At 45.4% G+C, this 16,836-nt stretch overlaps 1 protein-coding gene across 6 annotated transcripts in view; it reads right to left on the bottom strand.

Annotated features, from left to right (window-relative positions):
• The window catches only part of LOC125463597 (protein kinase C alpha type), a 343,618-nt gene that overhangs the window by 50,804 nt on the left and 275,978 nt on the right, over positions 1-16,836 (bottom strand). For all 6 annotated transcript variants that reach the window (XM_048555052.2, XM_048555055.2, XM_048555054.2 and 3 more), the window contains 2 exons: positions 10,940-11,071; positions 8,264-8,437 (listed from right to left, as the gene is read on the bottom strand). In XM_048555052.2, the coding sequence (XP_048411009.1) occupies positions 8,264-8,437; positions 10,940-11,071 (306 nt within the window). The remainder of the gene's footprint in view (positions 1-8,263; positions 8,438-10,939; positions 11,072-16,836) is intronic.

Genomic DNA, 16,836 nt, shown 5'->3' with positions numbered 1-16,836 from the left:
AAGACCTGTGAAACTCTTTGGGAATCTCCTGCGAATGTGCAAGGTGCTTTACAAATGTAAGCGTTGGCTGCTTGTTGTTTTTTGACAATTAACCAACATGCAATTTAGGTAAGGTTTTCCATCACTTCGCGCCATTTGTGGCTTCACACATAGAGACAACCTGTTACAATCGTTTTCAAGCTTTGCCCTATTTTACTACACTCTGTATTCATGCTGAAGTTAACACAGCTCAAAATTAAGACACAACCCATTGGGCGTTAATAATACAGGTTCAACACTGTCTCACCACAGGGGCATCACAGCTTAATTATGATAGATTTCATCACATTTACCACAGATTAAGCAGGTAGTTTCAATATTTAACTGCTGGCATTGGTACGGAGACAGAGCAGTTTGCTTCGATAATCCAAAATTGACTATTAACATTTCAAGGCATTGGTGGGACCACACCCAGAATATTGCGTGCAGTTTTGGTCTCCTTACCTAGGAAAGGGTCTACCTCCCATAGAGGGAGTGCAGCAAAGGTGCACCAGTCTGATTGCCAAGATGACAAGTTTGTCAGATGAGAAGGGATTGGGTTAACTGGGTTTGCTGTTGAGGAGAATGAGAGGGATTGAAATTTCCTCAATTCTGACTGGGCTGGAGAGACTGGATGCTGGGGGTGGTTTAAAACAAGGAGTAATGGTCTCCCAGCATGGACTAGACTATTTAAAACCAAAATAAACAGAGTCTTCTTCACTCAGAGGGTGGTGAACCTGTGGATATCTCTACCACTGAAGGATGTGGAGGCGAAATTGCTGAAATGCATCGAAGGTAGAAACAGATAGATTTCTGAAAGTGTCATGGGGTACGGGGAGATGGAGGATCAACCAATGATCAAATTGAATAGGGGAGTGGTCTTTATGGGCTGAATGGTCTCCTCCTCCTCCTCCTATTTTCTAAGTTTTCACCAGAAGATTTGTAATAAACAACCTGAGATGATGCATCCCCTGATTGCTGCATTTTTGCAGTGGGTACCAAACCCGTAATAATGTAGTTTGGTAAATGTAAATATGAGCATATGACCACAGTACTTGCATTTGCTTTCCTGTCACTCTTGTTCCCACGAATAGGAGTTAGGTAATAGATTAGTGGCAAGGAGCAAGATACCTTTTATTTTAAGTTTCTGTTCAACCTCAATTGCTACATCAGTCAATTCATGTGCTAAGATGTTATTAAACTATGTATTTATGTTCTGCATTGAGAATGGTTGTGTGTTATGGGGTTCTGGGTTAAGACTTGACAAACCGAAGGGTCTAGGCCCGAAACGTCAGCTTTTGTGCTCCTGAGATGCTGCTTGGCCTGCTGTGTTCATCCAGCTCCACACTTTGATATCTCTACTAACTGTAGGTACTGGCAGCAGATAATGATTTTCACTCCATCTACGAGAGCTGGATTTGAACCCAATATCTCACACCACTTTACAGTGCCAGAATTACATTTCAAAAGTAAACTTTTTAAAAAGATTTCTTCATAAAATGAGGGTATTACTGACCAACATTTATTGCCTTTGAAAATCTGCCTTCTTGCACCAATGCATGTGCTGTAGGTAAGATCACATTGACCTTGGGAATGGAATTCCAGGATTTTGACCCTGAAGGAAAGGCGATACATTTCCAAGTCAGGATAGTGAGTGGCTCAGAGGGGAACGTACTCCGGGGTGTTCCTATATATCTGCAGCCCTTGTTCCTTCTAGAGATTTGTTTATTCAACGACGTGGGTTTGGAAGATGCTGTCTGAGGAGTCTTAAATTACTGCAGTGCAGTTTGTTACAAAGACAAATACAACAAACAGCAGATTAGTCCCACAAACAGCAAATCAGTGACTAGTTAATTAGGTTGTGCTGGTGTTGGTTGTGGGAAGGTTATCAACCAGAACGTCGGGAGTACTCTCTGATCATTGAGTAGTGTCTTAGCATTTTGCAAATCGATCTGAGACAATGGTACTGAATATTTCATCAGAAAACAGCACAGCAACAGTGCTGTCACAGTTTTGCACACATCCAGGCAAGTGAATATATTCTGTCACATTCCTGACTTGTGCCTTAGATCTAGTTCCATTTCCAGTCAATGGTAACACCCAGGATACTGCTAATGGAAGATTTTGTGATGGCAAGGCCAAAGAATGTCACAGGGAAATGGCTGGAATCTCTGATGAGAGATGGTCATCACATGACTTTTGTTTGACACAAACATAACTTGTCACTTAGTCAACCTATGACCAAATATTTGTTACATATAAGCACAGGCAGTTTCTGAGGAGTTGGAACATTGTGAAATCAGCTTCAAACATCCCCACCTCTGATCTTAGACTGGTGGGCCAGTCATTGATGTAGCAGCTAAAGATGGTTGGACCTAGTACATATTACTTAGAGGAACTCTTACAGTGATGTCCTGGAGCTGCGATGACTGGCTTTCAATGACTGTAACCATTTGCTCGGTTCGATATCTCTCCAGGCAAAGGAAATGTCTCCCAACACCTGCCCCAACTGATTTCACTTTCAATTCCTGTTGTCTTCCTTTGAGGCTACCATTGATCAAATGCTGCTTTGATGTTGAGGATAGTCTCTTTGTCTCTCACCACATCTTTTACAAAAGACATGAGCTGGAGTTATAGCAAGAACTGCAGACGCTGGAGTCGGAGTCAGTACAGTGTGGAGCTGGAGGAACACAGCAGGTCAGGCAGCATCAGAGGAGCAGGGAAGTCAACGTTTTGGGCTTACATCCTTATCATTCCTACTGTATTGGCATGGGCTATGGACCAAGGAGACCAGAAAAAGCTTCCCAATCCATTCCACATAGATTTTCTTGCTGTCAATCTCATATCAATCTCAACAAGATAATAAAGTGTGGAGCTGGATGAACGCAGCAGGCCCAGCAGCATCTCAGGAGCACAAAAGCTGACGTTTCGGGCCTAGACCCTTCATCAGAGAGGGGGATGGGGAGAGGGAACTGGAATAAATAGGGAGAGAGGGGGAGGCGGACCGAAGATGGAGAGAAAAGAAGATAGGTGGAGAGGAGAGTATAGGTGAGGAGGTAGGGAGGGGATAGGTCAGTCCAGGGAAGACGGACAGGTCAAGGAGGCGGGCTGAGGTGGTAGGTAGGAAATGGAGGTGCGGCTTGAGGTGGGAGGAAGGGATGGGTGAGAGGAAGAACAGGTTAGGGAAGCGCGGAAACAGGCTGGGCTGGTTTTGGGATGCAGTGGGTGGGGGGGAGGAACTGGGCTGGTTGTGAGTTGCAGTGGGGGGAGGGGAAGAACTGGGCTGGTTTTGGGATGCAGTGGGGGGAGGGGAGATTTTGAAGCTTGTGAAGTCCACATTGATTAGGCTGCAGGGTTCCCAAGGGGAATATGAGTTGCTGTTCCTGCAACTTTCGGGTGGCATCATTGTGGCACTGCAGGAGGCCCATGATGGACATGTCATCTAAAGAATGGGAGGGGGAGTGGAAATGGTTCGCGACTGGGAGGTGCAGTAGTTTGTTGCGAACCGAGCGGAGGTGTTCTGCAAAGTGGTCCCCAAGCCTCCGCTTGGTGTGGGGGCAAGTGTAGCACTTCCTGCGGTTGCAGGGCAAGGTGCCGGGTGTGGTGGGGTTGGAGGGGAGTGTGGAGTGGACAAGGGAGTCATGGAGAGAGTGGTCTCTCCGGAAGGCAGTCAAGGGTGGGGATGGAAAAATGTCTTGAGTGTTGGGGTCGGATTGTAGATGGCGGAAGTGTCAGAGGTTGATACGTTGTATCCGGAGGTTGGTGGGGTGGTGTGTGAGAATGAGGGGTGTCCTCTTTGCGCGGTTGTGGGGGGGCGGGGTGTGAGGGATGTGTTGCGGGAAATGCGGGAGACGCGATCAAGGGCGTTCTCGACCACTGCGGGGGGAAAGTTGCGGTCCTTGAAGAACGTGGACATCTGGGATGTGCAGGAGTGGAATGCCTCATCCTGGGGGCGGAGGATTTGGGAATAGGAGATGGAATTTTTGCAGGAGGGTGGGTGGGAGGAGGTGTATTCTAGGTAGCTGTGGGAGTTCGTGGACTTGAAATGGACATCAGTTTCTAGCTGGTTAGCTGAGATGGAGACTGAGAGGTCCAGGAAGGTGAGGGATGTGCTGGAGATGGCCCAGGTGAACTGAAGGTTGGGGTGGAACGTGTTGGTGAAGTGGATGAACTGTTTGAGCTCCTCTGGGGAGCAAGAGGCGGCGCCGATACAGTCATCAATGTAACGGAGGAAGAGGTGGGGTTTGGGGCCTGTGTAGGTGTGGAAGAGGGACTGTTCCACGTAACCTACAAAGAGGCAGGCATAGCTGGGGCCCATGCGGGTACTCATGGCCACCCCCTTTGTCTGTAGGAAGTGGGAGGAATCGAAAGAGAAGTTGTTGAGGGTGAGGACGAGTTCGGCTAGGTGGATGAGGGTGTGGGTGGAGGGGGATTGGTCAGGCCTGCAGGACAGGAATCTCAATCTCAACAGACATCTCTAAATGAAACTAAGCAGTAACCTCAAATGCTTCATCTTCTTTGTTGCTCTTGTCTACAGCTGCACAGCAAGATAACAATGTGCTTGCATCATTATTTGAAGGTTTTCACAAGTCCTGAGAGTTCCCTGTTGAACAGGTTTCCCTAGAGCTGCAAACACTTCCTTTAGGCAAACAAAACATTTCATTTTGAAGTATTTTCTGTAACATGCCTTTAACTCAATTATTTCTTTGTTGCATCAGAAAGCCGTTCCTTCGTGTTTAGATTTCACTGCAAGAACCTGGTGAAGATTTCCACTGAAATGGGCTGTCACTGTGTCTGAACATATTTTACTCTATTTATTTATTTCTTGTATAATTCACATTTAAAGTAGTCCGTTGTAATGAGCTCTCACATGAAAGAAGAAACTTGGTTTAAAATCCAGCATTCTTGTCAGTTCAGCGTGAATGAATTCACAAGTTAAATTCTAACCTTGCAGTTTGTCATCTCGTCCCAACATTTTCAAAATTCTCTCCACAGTTGCTGCCAGACCTGTGGAGTTTCTCTGGTAATTTCTGGCTTGGTGTGCTTTAGATCTGTCGCACCCGCAATTCTTTGTTTTTTTCCAGAGTGTGAACCCGGTTCCCTGGATGATTAGCCTAGTGACGTTCCCAGTACATTCGCTCAGTTGGCTGGATGGTTGGTTTGTGATGCAGAGTAGCCCCAATAGCACAGGTTTGATTCCCACACCTGGCTGTGGTTACCATGAAAGAGTCTCCTCCTCGGCCTCTCCCCTTGCCTGAGCTGTGGTGACCGGTCACCAAATGTGCCTCCCTAATGCAGAGTCGGGCTATGGCTATTTTACTCCTACCTTCACACTGTATAGTATGGGCAAAAAGGAAAAGGAGTAGGCATTTCAGTCCCTTCAAGCCTGCTCCTCTGTTCACTATGATTATGGCTGATCATCCAACTCAGTCCCCCTATTCCCCCAAAACTCTTTGATCTCTTTAGCTCTAAGAACTGTATCAATGGTGCTAATCCCCAGACCCATTACTTTTATCATTATTGAACTGATGTGTTGTTTGTCCTTTCACGGAGACTTGAAAGATTTCCTCTGACTGTTTTGAAGGTGAGCACGCGAGGTGTCCCAAGCGTTCAGGTCAACATTTGCCCCCACACCTCCTCCAGCAATACAACCATGCTATTGCTGCTCGTGGAAGTTTGCTGTCCAGATTAGGAGGACATCCTGTTTTACATGGGGGACTACATTTCCAAAGTGCTTCACCAGTTATAAAGGATAGGAAAGTCACTATGTAAATGTCACACAAGTCAGCAGGCTGATGGTACGTTCCCCACTTGCCTGGATGGGGACAGCCCCAACAACACCCAAAGAGCTTGACACCATCCAGGACAAAGCAGCCCACTTGATTGGCACCGCCTACATGAGCATCCACTCTCCCCATCACCAACACTCAGTAGCAGCAATGTGTACCATCCACAAATTGCACTGTGCAAACATTTCCCCAAAGATTCTTAGACATCACCTTCCAAGTCCACAACTATTCCACCTAGAAGGACAAGGGCAGCAGATAGACAGGAATGCCACCATCCACAAGATCTCCTCCGAGCCACTCACCACTCTGACTTGAAAATATATTGCCATTCCTTCACTGTTGCTGAATCAATGTCCTGGAATTCCATCCCTAAGGGCACTGTGGGTGTATCTAAACAAATGCGTTGCAGCGGTTCATGAAGGCAGTTCACCAGGATCAGCTAGGGAGAAGCTACAAATGCTGAGATAACAAGGTGTAGAGCTGGCTGAGCACAGCAGGCCCAGCAGCATCAGAGGAGCAGGAAGGCCGACGTTCAGGAAGAAGGGTCTAGGACGAAACGTCAGCCTTCCTGCTCCTCTGATGCTGCTGGGCCTGCTGTGTTCATCCAGCTCTACACCTTGTTATCTCAGATTCTCCAACATCTGCAGTTCCTACTATCTCTGATAGCTATAACCGTTGTCCGGCCAGTGATAACCACATCCTATGAATAAATTTTTAAAAATAGCTTTGGCTTGTTTCTTACTGAAACAGGTTCTAACTTTAACTTGGTTTGAAAATCTACCCTCCCTTTCCCACAGCTTTCTGACCACATGTTCACCTCCTCTATCATTTCTTGCTCACATGCCAAGCAGTGGCACTAGATTGGAGGTGCAAGTAGAACTCAAAACTGCACTTAACATCAAGAGAGACTGCTCAATTTTCACAAGTCGGTACGAAGCCAAGTCAAATAATTTTGATTTTCCCTGCATGACTCCTGACATCAAGGCAGGCTTTTCAAAAGCAATTATCAAGATAAGATTTGTTGTGGTAATGTGTTGAGGATTGTTAATAGGTGAAGTGAGCGAATTTTTTTAACTTTAACTTTGTTTTAAAGTCACTCACAAAGTTATTACTGTATTTGTGACTGTTTCAACTCAGGACATTTGAGCAAACAGCAAAGGAAAACCAAAAAAAAGCTGACATTTATTTCGCACTTTTCACAACCCTAAGTGTGCTGCAACCAATTCTGATGAGTCCAAAATTAAAGCAGTAAATATAACATAGTCACAAATGAATCCGGCAGGGAATTCAGAACTTCATTTACTCAGAGAATGGTTAGAATGTGCACCTGCTGAAGCAGGAACAGGATACTGATGTACTTCAGGAGAAATTAAACAAATAGATAAGACATGGAGGAAGAGAAGCTGGTGCTAATATGAACCGTGGCAGGAAGAGGTATACATGGACCAGAAGGAACTAGAGGGGACAAATGGCTTCCTCCAGAGCTCGAAAGTTCCATGTAAAAATATAATCTGACACTTGTTTAATTTGCAGCCATTATTTTTTTGAAGTCTAATTAATCTCCTGACTCCAAGGTCTACTGCGATGGAAGTGGCACAGTGGTTAGCACTGCTACCTCACGGCACCAGGGACCCAGGTTTGATCTATCCTCTGGAGTTTGCACATTCTCCCCGTGTCTGCGTGGGTTTCCTCTGTGTGCTCCGGTTTCCTCCCACTGTCCAAAGATGTGCAGGCTAGGTGGATTGGCCACAGGAAATACAGGGTTACAGGGATGCAGTGGATCTGGGTGGGATACTCTTCGGAGGCTTGGTGTGGACCCCCACGCTGTAGGGGTTCTATGAAAGCTGGTCCCACAGCTTCATTGCTTTGCAGTCCTATTTTCAAACAAGTCAAATCTACTTATGTGATGGTCACGAGATCACACGAGTATGAAACCTCTAGATCACTTACTAGCCGTGGGTGAATCACTAAATATTAAGCCCATAATAACTGATGCCTTGCCAATGACACTCATTTTCCATCAATGGATAGAAAAACAAGCAGTTTTATGTGCGAAGGGATGACCTGAGAAGATCTCAGTGAGCAGTAAACTTGGAGCTATAAGAAACACGGTCTGACTGGAAGAAACTGGGCCATGTCACACTGTCCCTGCCTCAACAGCTCAGATCCGCACTGGTTTAAAATTCATTTCAACTTTAAACATTTAAACGAGACTGAAAACGTGGGCGTGCAGTCATGGGCACTGTAAAACTGAACACCTTGCTTGTGTCATTTTGAAACAGCACTGTCATTTTCCGTTAGACCTGTCAAATCACACTGCGTTCCGCTTAAAAATAATCTTTCTTCCGCACTGAAACTAGTTCAACAATTTTCTCAACTTTCAAGTGAAGCGATTAAACAGCATGTCCCTTCACGAGCTGCTTGGGGGTGTATACTCTCCAAGATCAGATACTCACCGAAGTCTGGAAACAAGAATGTAGATGTGTTAGAAAGTGAGGCTTGTCCATCAGAGCAAGGACCCGCTTTTCAATCATGGTACATTCCACATCGTCATCCTGAATGACCACATCTTTCTTCAAGATTTTGATGGCGTACAGCTCAATGGTCCCCTTCCTCTCTGATAGCATGACCTGCAAAAGAGCAACGGTGAATATCGATAAGGGACTGCACAGCATTGACTGCAGACTCAATAGATGCTGCGACACATCACTGAGTCTGCACAAAATTCCGCTACTAAAACACACTTCATTTCTCTCTGCTTTTCAAAACGGAACAGCAACTTTTCAGCTGCTGTTTCTTTCAACTAAATTCCTGATCTTGTTGCCCGTCAACAATTCCATCTCTCAGCAGTCAACAGTTGCTCAAGAGAAGTCATTCATGCAACAGGTGACTCCCCAATCCAGCTTCAGATTAACACTAAGTTCTCACCACACACACAAAAGCAGAAATTGCTGGAAAAGCTCAGCAGGTCTGGCTGCGCCTGTGAAGAGAAATCAGTCGAGTGAGGTCACTGGACCCGAAATGTTAACTTTTATTTCTCTTCATGGATGCTGCCAGACCTGCTGAACTTTTCCAGCAACTTCTGCTTTTGTTTCTGCTTTACAACATTCGCAATTCTTTCGGTTTTTAACTGTTTTCACTATCTCTCCTTGATTTAGCTTGTCAATTCCCACACAGGTATCGATATTGTGGCTATTCATTTACACCAACCAGGGCAGGGCACAGGTGGAATTCAGAGGGCCTAGTGCTGCTGCAGGCCCAAGGTCCCAGCCTTGCCTCCATTGCCCAAGCTGTGACGGCAGGCCTTCCAGGGGCCTGGTGAGTGGGCCCTGATGTCTACCTTCTGTCCTAGGCCCTGGCACTAAAACCCGGGCACAAATTAAGTCCTGGTCTCTCAACAGGTTGAAAGCTCAACTCAGCCAATGCATCCTTTCATTTGTTTGAGCACCAGTATTGATGGGACCTGCCCGACAGTGCAACGGCCAGATTTGGTAACAAGTCATGAAGCAAAAGCACTTGCTGATCTTGAGGAAAGCTGCCCATAAAGATACAGCCGTTTCTGTGGTGAGATAACCCCTTTTCCAACATCAGTTTGAATCTAGTGTCAGATCAAAGGGATGTCCTACTGTGCCCCAGCAGCAGTGATGTCCTGGAGCAGATAATTCCATCAAAGTATCCTCACAGACACCAAACCAAGAAGTTAAAACCACTGTAACTCTTCATATTAAATTTTCAGTCTTACAGCTAGTTTAATACATGACTGGACCTTACAGGTGAGATTAAGGTAGAAGATAAAATATAATGACTCAGTTTAATTTTATTTTCCACAAACGAGGAACTTAAGTGGGATGGGCTGAGAGGCCAAGGAGTGTCAGATGGAGTTTCATTCAGATAAATGAGAGGTGTTGCATTTTGGAAAGGCAAAGCACGGCAGGACTTATACATTTAATGGCCCTGGGGAACGCTGCCGAACAAAGAGACCTTGGGGTGCAGGTCCTAGAAAATGGAGTTGCAGGTAGACAGGGAGGTGAAGAAAGTGTTTTGTACGCTTGCCTATTTGGTCAGTGCATTGAAGAGAGGAGTTGGGAGGTTATGTTGTGCTTGTACAGGACATTGGTTAGACCACTTTTGGAATACTATGTTCAATCTGCTCTCCCTGCTACCGGAAAGATGTTGTTAAATTTGAAAGGGTTCAGAAAAGATTTACAGGGATGTTGCCAGAGTTGGAGAGTTTGAACTGCAGGGGGAGGCTAAATAGGCTGGGGATATTTTCCCCAGAGCATCGGAGGCTGAGGCAAAATCATAAGGGGCATGGATAGGGTGAATAGTCAAGGTCTTTTTCCCAGGGTGGGGGAGTTCAAAACTGGAGGGCGGAGGTTTAAGGTGAGAAGGGAAAGATTTATTAGGGAACAAGGGCAGCTTTTTCAAACAGAGGGTGGTGCATGTATGGAATGAGCTGACAGAGGAAGTGTTGGAAGCTGGTACAGTTACAACATTTAAAATGCATCTGGATGGGTGGGAAATGAATAGGAAGGGTTTAGAGGGATGTGGGCTTAAGTGGGATGGGCTGAGTGGCCAAGGAGTGTCAGATGGAGTTTCATTCAAATAAATGTGAGGTGTGGCATTTTGGAAAGGCAAATCAGGGCAGGACTTATACATTTAATGGTCCTGGGGAACGTTGCCGAACAAAGAGACATTGGGGTCCCAAATACTGGCAGATGGAACTCGATCTCTGGGTGGTATGGACAACTCGGACTGAAGGGCCTGTTTCCATGCTATAAGTCTCCAAATATGAAATTCCTCCTTCAGTGAGCACTATTTATGAACTAATCATGTGCTTGAAAACTTAGTAACATGCCATTGAAATGTTACAACTTTTTCAGAGGTTTTTATAGCAAGATTAATAAGATACAGTGGGAATTCTCATCAGTAATTTCCACTGATTGTCATCTGGTGTCACTGACAGCGATCTCTGCATTGCCACATTTAACTGGGCTATGGTGAGCTTTCCTAAGGTCGCTGTCAGTTTCGAAGGAGAGCTGACAGCCAACGCTGACAATTTCACCATCATGGCTACTGCAAAACCCAAGCCAATCTCATGAAGTGGCTGACTCCTGGGTGAGCCGACAAACCTTTCCAAAACTTCCTTTGCCCAACACCATTAAGAAGTTGAAGTCCGAGAGATTCACGTGGTCCAAGCTGTTTGTCGGTGAGCTTGGTTTCTTCTCCACAGCCTTCTTCCCAGCAGGACCGAGCTTGGCTTTCTAAGGGGGAATTCAAGGGAATAAAATCAACATTGCTTCATTGTTCCTGGAGGCTGGAATTATTTGGTCCTTACACTACAATGTGCCCAGTGATGGGTTTTAGCAATATGCACAGTCAGTTCACAAAGGCCGAGGACATTGTACATCTCTCTCACCTCTTGACAAACTCTCTGGATTGTTCGTCAACGCACAAAGGTCTATGCACCAAGTTCAAGGACATTAATTCTTTTGACTGCAACTGCCTTCTCGCTACAGTCCCTCCCTTCCAGCAGCACAGACCCTAGCTAGTATGGCAGCATACTCAACAGAAGGCCCTTGTGCTAGAACAGGAGCCCAGGAAAAATGGGGTTGGGGGTGGGGGGTTGGAATGGCAATTCTACTTGATGCCCCTGCATGTTAACCCAGGAAAGTTCACTCCAGATCTAACAAGAAGACTCAACACTGAAAAGAGTGAATACATGGGTTCTTGTGGTGCAGTGGTAATTCCGTACCTTTGAGCCAGGAGGCCAGGGTTTAAATCCTAGCTTTCCCGAGGTGTGCCAATAACATCACTGAACCGGTCGATTAGAAAGTATCACAATGAACATGTGGCCTGTCTCCCACACTGACCAGAGATGTACCCACAACAGTTTGTGCTTTCCTTCCATCCACTTTTTCTGGGTTTGATGTCTTGGGGAGGAGAACATAGCTTTTTAAACTAAACTTTCTAAAAAATTTCTAAATAACCTCATGGGCTTTAGAACACACAAAAACAGGAGTTGCTGGAGAAAGTCAGTAGGTATAGCAGCATCTGTGGGAACAGAAAATAATGTTAACATTTTGAGTCCAGTGACTCTTAATTTTTTTCTCCAGCAATTTTTGTTTTGGTTTGTTTCAGGTCTCCAGCATCCACAGTTCTTTGTTTCATTTCACCACACTTAAAAAAAAATCATGTTCGCATGGTATTAAAACAAAAGTAAAATGGCCAGATCTCTGACACGGCAGTAATCCAGCTCAAACTGGTACGAGAGAGAACTCCTGACTGAGGCAGTAATGGCCTCGTATTGTAACATGCTGCAAACCTCAACCTTGTCTGATTAGAGAAACAGAACCTAGTGATCAACTTAACAAAGTGTGGGGCTGGATGAAGACAGCAGGCCAAGCAGCATCTCAGGAGCACAGAAGCTGGCGTTTTGGGCCTAGACTCTTCATCAGCGAGGGGGAAGGGTCTCTGATGAAGGGTCTAGGCCCGAAACATCAGCTTCTGTGCTCCTGAGATGCTGCTGGGCCTGCTGTGTTCATCCAGCTCCACACTTTGTAATCTCGGATTCTCCAGCATCTGCAGTTCCCATTATCTCTGATCTAGTGAATCAACTTTCATTCTTTGGCTTGTCAGAGACAACATTTGTGGATGGTTAGCTCCCAGTATTCAACCAGATCCAGGCAACTGACAGTTTGTTTCTATGTGTGTGATGATGCATGCCTTTAAGAGTAAAAACCAACTCTGCTGTTGTACACCCCATGAGTTTCTCATTGCCGTGGTAACATATATCCATGCCAAAGTTGGGGGTGAGAGGTCAAAGGGCTTGCTGATGGCTGCTTCAGTGGCCAAATCATATTTTAATAAGAAGGTGGGGTCTGAAGCACGGTCACTGGAGTCAAAATGTTAACTCTGCTTTCTCTCCCCAGATGCTGCCGGACCTGCTAAGTTTCTCCAGCACTGCCTGTTTTTGTTTCAGAAAAAAAAGTTCTCATTTTGGTAACGCAAGTGAGAACAAAAACAAAGTTGCTGGAAAAGCTGAGCAGGTCTGGCAGCACCTTTGGAGGAGAAAAACAGTCAACGTTTTGGGTCCAGTGACCCTTCCTCAGAACTGGTGAGAATACAAGTGAGCATCAGGTTGGGTGTAGCAATTTCAGAAGGGGAAACTTAAATCTGAAAGAAGAGGTGAAAAGAGAGAATATGAGAAAAGACTGGCAGTTAATATAAAAGGGAATCCAAAAGTTTTCTGGAGGCATATACATAACAAAAGGGTCACAAGAAGAGGAGTGAGACTGATTAGGGATCGCAAAGGGATCTGTCCATTGAAGCAGTGGAATTGGCTGAGGTAGGAAACGAACTGCCTTTACCATGAAAGACACTGCTGCTGCTATATAGTAAATGAGGAGATGGTTGGGATACTGGATGGGCATGGAAAGATGACGTGTGTGTTTGGAAAGAGTGTGTGTGTGTGTTGTGTGTGTGTGTTTTTGCTGTGGGGGGGTGGTGAGTGTCAGGGGCTCACAGAGTTGTTCTTGCACACAGCTAAGATTGATATTCCAAAGACTGAATGGCCTCCTTTGGCCCTGTAACTATTCCATAATGTAACAAGGAACAAGGGATTACTGTGCCCAGAATGATTTAACATTGAGCACAACCTGGTACTTTAATGCTGCCTACCTCGGATTACTTTTGTGTCAGTTTTTGTATATGTTCTCTCTTAACCTGGTTAAATTCCACAACTTCATGTCAGTGAAGGGAATGCTTGGCTCGGGCAGTTGGAGGTAACTGAACCCATTGGTCTCAGCGTTGGGTTGAAGAGGTGCACAAGCTCACAGTGTGGATTCTTGGCTAAAGGGCCGGGGCACAGCAGTTGGCAGTGAAGGCTGAAGCTTGGGTTAACTTTCCGCTTCAAGACAATTCTGGCGTCATGGTTAGCTTTCATGGTCGTTCCTGATGTAATCCGCAGTGATCTGGTGACGGATGGCCAGAGCCAGTGGTGTGCCAGCTACACTCTCCCGTTTGCTATGGGTGGGGGAGAGAGAGTGGATGTGATAGAGGAGGTCAACGATGACTGGAGAAGGGGTGAGGAGGGAGCTGCTGATAAGTTGAAAGTGCAGTTACATGTGAGTTTGGGAAATGTTGTTAGCGGGAACTGGCGCTGAAGGGATTGGGGTTTAAAGGAATTAAGGGACATGGTTGGTAAATGATGCAAGCGAGTGGCTCAGGGGACCTAACTGGTGATCCAGGGATGGGAACATGTGTGATTGAGGGGGTGGCCATGAATATGAGTGGCAAAGTACAGACAGAGGGGTTTGAGGAAGACAGAAACGCAGTGAATTCAAAGAACAGCAAACAAGGGATCATGAGGTGGAACAGAAACAAAGTTGCTGGAAAAGCTCAGCAGGTCTGGCAGCATCTGTGAAGGAGAAAACAGAGTTGAAACACAGAACGGTTCTGAGGAAGGGTCACCGGACCCGAAACGTTGACTCTGTTTTCTCCTTCACAGATGCTGCCAGACCTGCTGAGCTTTTCCAGCAACTTTGTTTCTGTTCCTGATTTACAGCATCCGCAGGTCTTTTGGTTTTTATTTGATCGTGAGATAGAGATTCAAACCATCATGGCTGAGGAACTGACTTAGTGCAGGGCCTGAACTGAGGGAGAAAAGGGCAATTTTAAAGACTCGGGTAGAACAATAAAACATAAAAACTTGCATTGGTATAGCACCTTTGGCAATTGCAGAGCTCTACAAAGTGTCTTACAGCTAATGAAATACTTTTCAAGGGTGAGAAAATGCACAGCCTATTTGCACAGAGAAACCTTCCACAAACAGTGAATGTGATAATAGCCAGACAAGTGATGCTGGTTGAAGGAGACACATTTATATGACAGACTTGGTATTGTCTCCCCATACATTGCCAAAATAAGGTCACAAGATCTTTTCTGTTCACCTGCGTGATGGCATCTCTGACAATGCAGTACTCAGTGAAAACCGCACCGGAGCGTAAACCTAGGTTCTGCTGCTGGGATTAACTTCTGATTCAGTAGTGTTACTCAGTGAGTCACAGTGAAGGTAGAAGAGATAGCTCCACAATTTTATAGGACATTAAAGGAAAACACTAGGTAGATAAAGATAATCTATTTCCGCTGGTTGGGGATTCTGGAATTACGGGGAGCATTGTCTAAAAATTAGGGCCAGGCCGTACTCTATGTTGGCTATTGGCACCTATCTGGTAAAAGCTCAGCTTTTTCACATTGCTAGGATTAAAAATTACTCAAAGCTTGTAACCAGCACCGGAAAGCTTAAACTAATGGCACAGAGGGAGTAGACAGTGGCCTCCCTGGGGATGAATTCAGCATAATGGCTTTGATACCTGCATCTACAAATGCAAAGCAAGCCACTTCAGAAGGGACCTGCCTCCCCACTGGAACAGCCGGTTTCACTATAAATGGCTTCGTCATCAGCACATTCTCCTAGTGGGAAGCCTTGCCCCGACTCAATGCAATTAGCTGTGTATGGGGGACAGGGGAGCATGATCTGAATCTCTCTGTGACTGTGTACAGGCTCTTGCTGGGATTTCAGTATTATACTGTTTACCTTTTAAAAGATCCTTTGTACAAAAAGATATAAGTTAAAAAAAACTCAACGGCATCCCGCTGTTTGTGATTATGTTCTGCCTTTTAGAACCAATTATACAAGGATTTGCTCCTAATCAGAAATCAGCCTGGAATGAAGCAAGTGAGATAATTTTCTTGACATCCCAGAAGTCTTGTATATAATGTCTTGTATGTGACATTAGTTTGAAGGTTGACACTAATTAGCGAGTTGTATTTGGCAAATCTTTATTCCCTAAATGTGCACTGCCAGATATTCTGTGAGGCGTAATTACAGCAATGTGAGAGGAAGTTAAACCTGCCGTTCGGACTCTGTGCGAAGAGATGTTTTTACCTTTACTGTCAGAAATGGTGTGTCGGCTTAGACACACTTTCATTCCAGTGAAGAGATTTCTGCTGCATCTTTCCTGTGTGTGTGGAAAGATCAGAATGTATCACAGCCCACTGTGGCACCGAGCAGCATCCGGATACAAGCATTTATGTCTTGATATCAGGATAGAACATTGTTTTCCAGCTTTTCCGTGCACCCTCCTACCCAGCAGATGTTTCAGCAACAACTCCCCCAGCACCTCTCCACGTGGCCCTTATGCCAACATGAGTCTGGACGTCATAGTTAGCAGGCTATTCGAACATGTGGGCCATCACAGTCAGGCTGGATTCTGTGCTCACTGACATTGCATGGGGAGGGAAGGGTCAAAGACTGGGGTGAAAACGCTTGCTAGTTTGAGCCCTAACTTTACAGGAGCTGATGGGGTTGGGATAGGGAAGGAAGGGTGGAGGATAACTGAGGTACAGTAGCAAGTGAAATTTGCTTTAATAACTGAAAGACCTTTCATTTGGGAAGATGATATTTGCACAATGTACAGAGAATTCCCCAGAGGGTCAGGTAAGAATGTATGAGTTTGTACTATGCCTTTGAAAGCACTATGCTCTGGGGTGTTAGTGTCTGTGTGAAAACAGTGCAGACGGAACGACAGCTTTAAAACAAAGCTGCACTTTGGTGGATAGTAATTCTGAGCCGAGTTTGAGGTTGGCAGATTGAACATTATGGTCCTGTGCTGCCACCTGCCACCCATTTGTAGCAACTTCAAACACACCGTGATACGAACACAAGACAAGCTGCCATTAAAAGGCTGATCATTCCCACACTTTAGGAAGGACGCATTGGTCTAGGAGTGATTACAACACAGGGTTTACAACAATGCCACCTGGACTTCAGAGGTTAAGCTATGACGACAGGGTTACACAAATTAGGCCTGTTTTCTCTAGAATTCAGAAGGTTAAGGAGTCACAGAAACATACAGCACAGATACAGACCCTTGAGTCCAAACTGTCCATGCTGACCATAATCCCAAACTAAACTAGTCCCATCTGCCTGAGCTTGGCCCATATCCTTCCAAACATTTCCTATTCA

The sequence above is a fragment of the Stegostoma tigrinum genome, chromosome 22, assembly GCF_030684315.1.
Source record: "Stegostoma tigrinum isolate sSteTig4 chromosome 22, sSteTig4.hap1, whole genome shotgun sequence".
NCBI classification, from domain to species: domain Eukaryota; kingdom Metazoa; phylum Chordata; class Chondrichthyes; order Orectolobiformes; family Stegostomatidae; genus Stegostoma; species Stegostoma tigrinum.
The sequence above is the reverse complement of the archived record's forward strand: the minus strand, read 5'-3'. Positions and strand labels throughout refer to the sequence as shown.